The sequence below is a fragment of the Carassius carassius genome, chromosome 24, assembly GCF_963082965.1.
Source record: "Carassius carassius chromosome 24, fCarCar2.1, whole genome shotgun sequence".
Lineage (NCBI taxonomy): Eukaryota > Metazoa > Chordata > Actinopteri > Cypriniformes > Cyprinidae > Carassius > Carassius carassius.
Genome location: NC_081778.1, coordinates 22,798,141 through 22,809,172, shown reverse-complemented (window position 1 = coordinate 22,809,172; position 11,032 = coordinate 22,798,141). Strand labels below are relative to the sequence as shown.

The 11,032-nt window shown below is 36.9% G+C and overlaps 1 protein-coding gene across 1 annotated transcript in view; it reads right to left on the bottom strand.

Annotated features, from left to right (window-relative positions):
- Window positions 1–9,853: 9,853 nt before the first annotated feature.
- LOC132103209 (four and a half LIM domains protein 3-like) overlaps window positions 9,854–11,032 on the bottom strand; it is a 39,692-nt gene continuing 38,513 nt past the window's right edge. The window contains exon 6 of the mRNA XM_059508115.1: window positions 9,854–10,224. Within this exon, the coding sequence (XP_059364098.1) occupies window positions 10,073–10,224 (152 nt within the window). The 3' untranslated portion in view covers window positions 9,854–10,072. The remainder of the gene's footprint in view (window positions 10,225–11,032) is intronic.

Genomic DNA, 11,032 nt, shown 5'->3' with positions numbered 1-11,032 from the left:
AATAAGTAAATGCAAATAAAGGTTTAGTTTCAACTACTGCAGCTTGACAAAATGTTGTGTATAATATACATTGTTATATTTAGACATCACAGCCCTTTTTCACCCACAGAAATGGCTCCTTCAAGAATGGAGTGTAAGATAACCATTCAAACCATCATAGTCCATCCACAGGAAAGAAATGTCTTGACTTCAGAGTGAGAGAGAAAGATAAAGACACAGAGAAGGAAGGAAGAATATATTTTGGGGAAAGCCAAACCACAGAGGCAACTTCCAGACCTTTACCATTAAACATTGAGCCTGAGGATGTCACTTAAAGACATTGTATTTAGCCATTGAGTTACAAATTCTCTCATCTCTCATTTCGGCCTTTTGTGATGACAGCAATCGAGAGTGAAGAGGTTTTTGAAAAATGTCTACAGCAAAAATATATCTGGCTGTTTACCGAAAAAAACTTAATGATGTCGTCCCTGACAGAAATATTTTAGATACATTGACTGTACTTTTGAACTGGATTAATATTGATGGAGAAACATCCCATGCAACCACTTTTAATTCCCTCAGGAATAGATTGCGACCAAAATCATCTTTCTTTATGCGATCATAATGTTTGTCCATTAGGGTTTCCGTGGGGCATTGAAAAGCATTAAAAGTCATTAAATAGATTTTGCAAAAATTAAGGCCTTAAATAGCATTAAACGTAATTTCATTTCTATTCCTTCAGGCATTACAAGTTTTAGATGGTTCTGAAGAAAAATGCTATATTACCAGTTTTGTTTTCAATAGAGTCTACATAAATGAAAAACTTTAAAATTTGCAGTCGCAAAATATGATTATTTCTGTGATACACACGTGGAACCAGTTTGGTACTTGCCTCCGGCTGGTGTAAAATTGCCGTTACACTGGATGTTTGGTCAGCAGCAGGCTGGGGCATGGAGGAGTACATTTTAAAGCAGAGAATGTAAATTTCATAAAGTCAGAAAGAAATGGGGAAGTGCAACTGAGCAATTTCGGTGAGAATGATTCTGATTTTATTACTTTCAGAGTAAATGATGATTGATGATAATGAATAATGTATTGACAGTAACAAGGCCTCACAAGTTGAGGCTTGCATGTGTTAGAGATTGTCATGGAGAAATCAAAACAAATGAGCACAACAGAACAAATTTTTTAAGTTTATAACATATAATATAGCCTAGTTAAGCAACACCAAACGACTAAGAGAGTGCTGTTTCCCGAATATCAGCACGATTGCAGATTTGACATTGATTTTATTAATTCAATAAACGAGTAGTGAAAATTAAGTGACTTTCATTTTTTAATAGAATACATTTTAAAATAGTTAAAAAAATATCACAGCAGAACAATCCAGTAGCCACAAGAACCACAAGATTGCAGAGCACAAGATCCAGCGGGCGTGGTTAGATCCACATTCGGGGGGTGGGGGGTATGTTAGGGATCAGGGGGTGGAGACTGGTAGGTTTAGGTATAGGTGGGAGGTGTTGGTGTCCAACCACTCCCCCTGTATCTTGTGTTCTGCAGTGAGGACCACCTGAAACAATCTTGCATCTCTGAGCAAAAAAGGTTTCATAACTGAATGATTCAGTGTTCTGGAATTAATCGTTTGAGTTAGTGATTCAGTGATCCATTCATAAAGGCAGGCAGCTGGCTCAGTTGCTCACTCATTAACACATTCACCTACTGCCACCTAACACAAGTATTGCACCCCTCCCCCCCCACCCATTATTTAATAAACCAGGCTTTTTCCAGCCATGGTCTGACTTTCAGTATGTCTATCGCTCAATATTAAGGAGCCCCGCACATGACATGCAAGAAAAAAATAAATTGTGCGTACTATTTACTAATTCATTCCCTCAATGTACTAACGATTTAGCACGATTTAGCAAATCGAGGGAACGAACTAGTAAATCGTGCACGTTTTAATACATTGAGGGAATGAATTAGTAAATCGTGCACACGATTTAGCCTACTAATTTTTTCCTGCATGCCATGTGCAGGGTTCAGTACAACATCCGTAGGCTACTTTGTTAAATCAATTTTGAAATATCTGCAAATGTATTTTGACATTTTAAGTTGTCTGCTGATACATTTCTAACTTAGTTCAGACTGTGATACAGTTTATTTAAATTTTAGATTTTCTCAAATATCCAAGATTATTTTCATGGCATCATTTTCAAATTGAATGGTTATTTAAAACATATAAATGGTCAAATATGGGAAAAATTTTTTTTTTTTTTTCAAAGAAGTCTTTTATGCTTACCAAGACTGCATTTATTTGATCAAAAAATACATAAAAATGGTAATATTGAAAGTGAATTGAAAGTGAAATGACGTGTGGCCAAGTATGGTGACCCATACTTGTAATTTAACCCATCCAAGTACACACAGTAGTGAATACACACACCGTGAACACACACCTGGAGCAGTGGGCAGCAGTTGGGGGTTTGGTGCCTTGCTCAAGGGTCTCACCTCACTCGTAGTATTGAGGGTGGAAGAGAGCACTGGTTATTCACTGAATTTTCAGCATCATTATTCCAGTCATCATATTTTAATTTAAATTAATCAAAAGTGTCAGTAAAGACATTTATAATGTTACAAAATATTTTCGTTCAAATAAAGTTTGTTGAACTTTCTATTCATCGAAGAATCCTGAAAAGTAAAATGTATCACGGTTTCCACAAAAATATTTTCTGTATTGATAATAAGAACAAATATTAATAATTGAGCACTAAAAATAATTGATCATTATGCAGCAGCAAATCAGCATATTAGAATGATTTCTGAAGTATAATGTGACACTGTAGACTGGAGTAATGATGCTGAAAATTCAGTTTTGCCATCAGAGGAATAAATTACATTTTAAAATGTACTAAAATAGAAAACAGTTATTTTGAATTGAAATAATACTGTATTTATCAATCTTACTATTACTGTAGCCTGAGCGGAAGAGACTTCAAAAACTTTTTAAAGAAATTAAAAAAGAAACTCTGTCCATTATTTAATGTTGTGAGTCGCTGCTCAATTTGCATATACAATTAAGCAACTCAATTAAGCATCTTTGTCTCCAAATGTTGACTGCACAGATGTGTCTGTGGCTTAAGCAACACCAAGCACCGCGTCAAGTGGACACCCGCACTAAATTGAACGCTGATGGAGATCTGTGGAGAGCTTCTCTGGGATTATGAGGAAACCCTAGGAATGCACTGCCTGGTTTTACACGGCTCCTCTGCTGCACATGCCTAGTGCCACGTTTCACAGCGGCAACAGTGAAAGGTCATCCCTTTTTTTCCTTTCACAAGTCCTTTTTCCTCCTCCTCTTCTCGCTCCATTTCTTAAACACACCAACCTCTAAATTACAATGTTGCATATTTTCTAGAGATCTCAACTGTCCAGATATGAGGTTTATACATGAATGGGAAGCAAATAATCAACTCAGTAGTAAATTCTACTGTTTCTACCTGAGATTGTACAACTTCTAGATGGGAAGGATCACTTTCTCTGCCTTGGTACACAGAATGTGATGACTAAATGCAGATGATGTGTTGAGACTTGCTGTGTTGAGACTTTTTAAGAAGCGATGAAGTTCAAGTTTGTCATTGATTTAAGTTTAAGTAGTCAAAATTGCAGCACTGCATGTAACCTAGTCAGATGCCATTGTTTTACGATGGTAATGAAAACAAGCTGTGAGGGATGCATATGTGTTAATTCCTTGCATGTCCAGCTGAAAAAGCCAAAAACCTCTATATAACCAGTTTTGTTTAAAATCCAAAATCAAAACAATAAATAAATAAAAAAGCCTAAAATATATAACTTATAACTAAAACTATTGACCTGGCATTTATAAACTTTAGACCTTAAATTATACCATTATATTAATTACTATAGAGAGTTTAAGTCAGCAGAATCTGTAACATCATATTTAATATGTTGTAAGGAAAATGTATATCACCATATACTGTCAGAATTAAGAAAAACATTTATATCATGGTACTTCTTTTGTAAGTGTTAGAGCCTATATGTCCCTTCCCCAGCTTCTTAAAATCAAACAGCTGTGAACGTATTAGTGCCAGTAAAATCAGCAAATGTTCATGTCAGTTGTAACCACATATTACTTCATATTTTGTCATCTTGACCTTAAATGAAATCAGACTACAGTCCAGTAATTGACTTTTAAAGGGTTATTTAGGAATACTCACACAGTGCAACCAACCAAGCTGACTAATCCTGAAAGCTTGTCTAGATATCTATAGGACTCTGTCACAGTGTAAAGTGCAGCTGTTTTGTGAGTAATGGGAAATCAGCTGACATCATTAATGACTGTAACAATTATGTTTCTCTCCCTCATTGTTGAGACACATGGAAGAATTAAGCTGAAATGTGCAATCAACGTGAGTCATAAGAATTCTCACTGACTGTGAATCTTCTCAGCTCCCAGATAGGATGTTGACCTTATTTAGCCATCTTATACCCTGTTTTGGGGTTTCTGTTGTGTTTGCCTGAAGAACAAGCTGACTACTTTACTTGCAACAAGGACCTTGATTTCTCAGGTCATCCACAGATTTCATGAAAGTCATTCAGGTACACAAGATGAAATGCACTTCTTGGAAATTCATTATAACAGCATGCTGACCTTGTTCAAACTATGTTTAATTTGGCTGTCTGAAATATTGGCCAAAAATATTTTTTTAAATTGTGGTCAAGTGTTTGTTGGTGTGACCTACATGCTAGCATAACGTGGATGCTGTCTGCCTGATCTGTGCTTTATAGAGCAACTTTCTGTTGAGTCCCAGTTTCAATGAGCATTTAAGTTCCAAAATGTCACTTGAGAATAAAGTGAGATGACATCACATACTTTCTCATGGCTAGACTTTTTCTCCTGATTCTCTGGGCATGAATTTTTGCATCAGTTACATCAGTGATATTATTTTAGTTTAAAATCTATGTTTACAGCCTCCAAACATCAGTGATGTCTTATTATTTATTATTTTTTTGCAATTTCTACTTTTAATGTTCACTGTGATTTTGGATACAAACACCATTTTTTTTTTAAATATATACATTTAAGTAATAAAAGTATACAAAAAATGTATTTATATGTGTGGATATTTGCTGATTTGCTCGAACCAGTTCACAAGAGTCAACTGCCCTAAACTACACAACTACACATTTCTTCTGTCAATATCAACTAGCAATAGAGCACCACAATGACCACTAACTGTTTGGTGGTACAAGTTCCCGAAGTATTGTTTTTCTATTAATTTCCATAGGCATTTCAATTACTAACTAGCTCTAAAATTAATCCAACGACCTTGCAGCTCCTGATAGGTTTGGTTCAAAAGTCCTTTGCAATAAATCATTTTATCCGATGAGAAAACTAACAGAATATTACTTCTGGAACCAAACCTTTGTGATCTTTAAATCTAGAACACTTTAATATTAATATTATTAATTCTCTGTACTAAGTTTTTGTACTTTAAGTTTCACTTTTAGTCTGTCCTCTATTGTCTTCTTTAATCTAGTACATTATCTAGAGTACAACATCCCACACTCATTCTGTATCTATTCTCCCTTTTTTTGTGAGATACTGTATAACTAGTGTTGTCATCCCAAACCTGAAGAGATCCTGCAGATTTAAATAATTACATGTATCTTACATCTCCCTTTTGAAAAAAAAAAAGTTGGAGAGAGTTTTTCCGTCAGCTTCAGTTCCAGCAGGTTTCAAAAAAGCCTTTCCAGTCTGGATATCATCCTTGACATAGCACTGAGACAGTTCCCCACAGGTAGTTAATGACCTCTTCCTTTCTGTTGTTTCAATCTTCTCAATTTGAACAGTCAACCATGAATGGGTTTGCATGTGATACTGTCTGCAGTAATATACTTAAGCAATTTGCATCACTGACACAGTTCACTTCTGGTTCACCTCTGGTTTTTTTCAATAACACAATCCCTCCAGCCCTTCTTACAAGAGGTGTTCCCCGGGGATCTGTTCTTCATCCTCACCTTTTTGTAAACTGATAAAATATCTACTATATAATAATAAAATGTTGTCAGTTTGCAAACAATACATACAACCCGAATTCCGGAAAAGTTGGGACGTTTTTTAAATTTTAATAAAATGAAAACTAAAAGACTTTCAAATCACATGAGCCAATATTTTATTCACAATAGAACATAGATAACATAGCAAATGTTTAAACTGAGAAAGTTTACAATTTTATGCACAAAATGAGCTCATTTCAATTTTGATTTCTGCTACAGGTCTCAAAATAGTTGGGACGGGGCATGTTTACCATGGTGTAGCATCTCCTTTTCTTTTCAAAACAGTTTGAAGACGTCTGGGCATTGAGGCTATGAGTTGCTGGAGTTTTGCTGTTGGAATTTGGTCCCATTCTTGCCTTATATAGATTTCCAGCTGCTGAAGAGTTCGTGGTCGTCTTTGACGTATTTTTCGTTTAATGATGCACCAAATGTTCTCTATAGGTGAAAGATCTGGACTGCAGGCAGGCCAGGTTAGCACCCGGACTCTTCTACGACGACGCCATGCTGTTGTTATAGCTGCAGTATGTGGTTTTGCATTGTCCTGCTGAAATAAACAAGGCCTTCCCTGAAATAGACGTTGTTTGGAGGGAAGCATATGTTGCTCTAAAACCTTTATATACCTTTCAGCATTCACAGAGCCTTCCAAAACATGCAAGCTGCCCATACCGTATGCGCTTATGCACCCCCATACCATCAGAGATGCTGGCTTTTGAACTGAACGCTGATAACATGCTGGAAGGTCTCCCTCCTCTTTAGCCCGGAGGACACGGTGTCCGTGATTTCCAACAAGAATGTAAAATTTGGACTCGTCTGACCATAAAACACTATTCCACTTTGAAATAGTCCATTTTAAATGAGCCTTGGCCCACAGGACACGATGGCGCTTCTGGACCATGTTCACATATGGCTTCCTTTTTGCATGATAGAGCTTTTATTGGCATCTTCTGATGGCACGGCGGATTGTGTTTACCGACAGTGGTTTCTGAAAGTATTCCTGGGCCCATTTAGTAATGTCATTGACACAATCATGCCGATGAGTGATGCAGTGTCGTCTGAGAGCCCGAAGACCACGGGCATCCAATAAAGGTCTCTGGCCTTGTCCCTTACGCACAGAGATTTCTCCAGTTTCTCTGAATCTTTTGATGATGTTATGCACTGTAGATGATGAGATTTGCAAAGCCTTTGCAATTTGACGTTGAGGACCATTGTTTTTAAAGTTTTCCACAATTTTTTTACGCAGTCTTTCACAGATTGGAGAGCCTCTGCCCATCTTTACTTCTGAGAGACTCTGCTTCTCTAAGACAAAGCTTTTATAGCTAATTATGTTACAGACCTGATATCAATTAACTTTATTAATCACTAGATGTTCTCCCAGCTGAATCTTTTCAAAACTGCTTGCTTTTTTAGCCATTTGTTGCCCCCGTGCCAACTTTTTTGAGACCTGTAGCAGGCATTAAATTTTAAATGAGCTAATTAAGTGGATAAAAGTGTAAAATTTCTCAGTTTAAACATTTGCTACGTTATCTATGTTCTATTGTGAATAAAATATTGGCTCATGTGATTTGAAATTCCTTTAGTTTTCATTTTATTAAAATTTAAAAAATGTCCCAACTTTTCCGGAATTCGGGTTGTATCTTGTTTGCAGTTAAATGTATTTTGATACAATACATGGCTACTTTTGAATTGTTGTACCATAGTATGCACATCTATCAACAGAGGCTAACAGCATTATGTCAACCAAAATAAAATGTTATGCTCTTTGTTTGTCTTATGTTGGTCTTGTTGTTGATCTACTCTTATACTGTACCTTGAGTATCAGCCACAGTCATACTCATTTATGCTTAAGTGAAATCCATATGAGTTTCATAGTTTGAGTCAGATGTCTTTATTATGGTTGGATTGCTTATTTAATGCAGACAATATAATGTCAGACAAAACTGGATAATAAAAGAGGTTTCACCATTCGTCTGAGTGCTTTTCAGCAGTTGCTTTTCAGCAGAGTGACTATATCAGGTTTGTTGGCCTCATCCCTTGATGATTAATTAAATACAGGAGCCACTTAAGTCGGTGAAGCTTTGAAACACTTCAACTTCACAGTGTCGGGTTTTCCCACAGGCCTTCCCTGGTAATGATTCACTCACCACTCATGTGATTGTTCTAACTCTCCTCCATTGCCTCACTGCCCCCCCCCCAAGCCTCTTGACTGTGTATGTAACTGAACCCCAGTGGAAGTGCAATGGACCAGCTCCAAAGGCTTCTATCTTCCCTCCCTCTCTCCTCTGTCATCCTTTCTTTTTTGTTTTCTGGTGTTCCACCAGAAGGCCTCTCCCCCACCACAATCTACTGTTCTCCTTTTCCATTTCCTTCTTTGGTGAAAATGCTGAAAAAGAGAAGTGTTGAAAGGGAGCGGATTTGGCCACGTGTTTATTTTAAGTTCTTATGCCTCATCAAGGTGAAGAAATAGCACACTCAGCACGTTTGCACATAAACACACCCATCTAGAGGCACAAGGTAACCCTGAATAAGACTGTAGACGTAGTGGATACTAGTAGGCTCTTAGTCAATTGAATGTCTTTGACAATTGGTTTAATTTATAAAATATCAACAGACAATAAACAATTTTTTTTACATTTAAACAAAAGAAAATATAGATTTTTTACCACACCTCAAACTTACAAAGCATGAATCATTTTAATTAAGAAAAGATTACACATTAGCCAATTCTTTCTCTCCTGGGTTAGGGTTAGTGATTATACACTTATATAAAAAAATATACACAAGGTGAAACTAGTAAAAGTGGCATCAATAAAATAACAATACTTAATGGTTCAATTTGACAAAGTTTGACAACATGCATACTATAACTGTTGACACACAAATATTGTTTCATTTCATTCTCTCTTAACACGGAGGAGACATGTTTTTTTAAGATGAAAGAAATTATGACTGAAGAAGTCAATGAATTATCAAACAATTAAAAAACAGGAAGTGAACAGGAAATAATATGTAGTTTGCAAATATACAATGTAATGCATGCTGTATCTTGAAGTTTTTGTGCTTTTATATATAATTCAAGCTATAGTAGTGCAAATGCAAGTCTGTCTTCCACCTGTATACAAAATACATTTCAAACTTCATTTTCCCACATATCTCTGGACTGCAGAAAGATTTCAGCTGTTATTTTTTCTGACATTGCTATTCATTTTGGAAGACTCCCACTGAAATGAATGCATACATGTGCAATGCATCAAAAGTTGTTTGATGCTGAATTTCTGCTAAGAAAGACAAGAGGTTTTAGTGAAGTTCTAGAATAAAATGCTCACTAACTACAGAAGTCACACACATTTGTGTGACATATGGTGTGTGAATGCTTAGATGTTCAGCTTTGGGTGGCTGCTTCTCAAAGTGTTACTTTCATTGTTCCCAAAACTAAAAATCAGTCCTGTCTTCATTTATGTACACTTTGATTGGCATAGACTGTTTGGAACAATTCTACATGGGCGTTCAGTCACTTCAACAGAGCACCAAAACTTTGACCTTTTAGTGTTTATGAAGGAATCTGTTTAAGTTCTTTCACAGGCTGTAAACACAGACTACATCCACCCATTAATGACCATTACCAACCTAATGACAGTTCTGGCTGGCCAGGAAAAATAAAGATGGGAATAACTAGTAGGCAGATCAGATATTTTTATCTGTGCATAGAGACCTACACATTTATGGAGTGTTGTTTCTGGATTGTGCAGTGGATGGACTGCACTTGGAACTCAGCATTGTGTGGCTTTAACAACATCTTTTACTGGTCTTAAACCAGTAAGCCTATTCTTTGAATATTTTGATGAAACTCATTGTGTGTGGGGGCAGATTGCTGGTTTGCTGAAATCTCAAACAGCAGTACCAGCATAGGCATCTTGAGATGTGAAGTTCTCATGTGAGGGCACAGCAGTGTAAAATAGACGTGTGCATATGTATGCATGTATATGGGAAGGTAAAGTGTGTGGATAGGGGTTGCGTTCTATAAGCTGCCATTGCAGTTGCGACAGAGTATCTCATCTTGGTCAGGGAAGAAGCCAGCACCCACCAGCGACACGGAGCATCGAGAGCAGGAGAAGCAAGGCTGGTGCCATTGCCGTTCCTCAAACGAAATGTACTTTCCTCCACCAAAACCTAAAAGGAAATAAAAAAACATGTAAGATCTCTGTGACATTTCAGGTGAGTTCATCACATGACGCCAAAACTAGGGATGCACTGTTTGACCATCCATAAATCGGAACCGGACGTTTTTTGCTTAAAATACCCGATCGGCAATCGGACGGTTTTTGGTCTTTTTTCGGCCGATTTTTTCGGAAGAGCACCCACATGCACAAACTACATTCGCTATCATGTCTTTTGTATGGACGTATTTTGAAATCTGTGCGCAGGGCACGGGCAGCCGTTCAGCACTGGAAGTGCAGAGCTACATGTCTGAGGCACAGATAGCAGGAAGCGAACAGCCTACTGCACAAAATAAGAGCCCCTTTCCTGCGCTCACTGAAGTTGCACTGTACCTGTCCGCGCCCTGCACAAGCGGAGACAGTGAAGGGATGTTAAGCTCAACTTCTCGCGTGTTGGATGAGAAACGAAGCGGATTAAACTGTGACAAAACTGAAATGCCTTATTTTTTTTTTGTAAAGTAGAACTTGCATACACGTTTGAAAAGCCAGAAGTAAACGTCAGTTCTGCATTAGCATGATTATTTTTATTTTACCTTAAAATTACATTGACTTAATTTTATTTAAAAATCACCTGCTGTAGCACACTGAAAAAAAGGGTTTCATTCATCCAATTAAAACATTTTAGGGTAATGATTCATATCTGTATTTTTTAACTTGAGATAATAGTTATTTATTTTTCATTGGCTCAAGTAAAAAAATATAGAGGTGAATCATTACCCTCATTTTTTTTTAATTGGATGAATGGAACACTTTGCATCTTT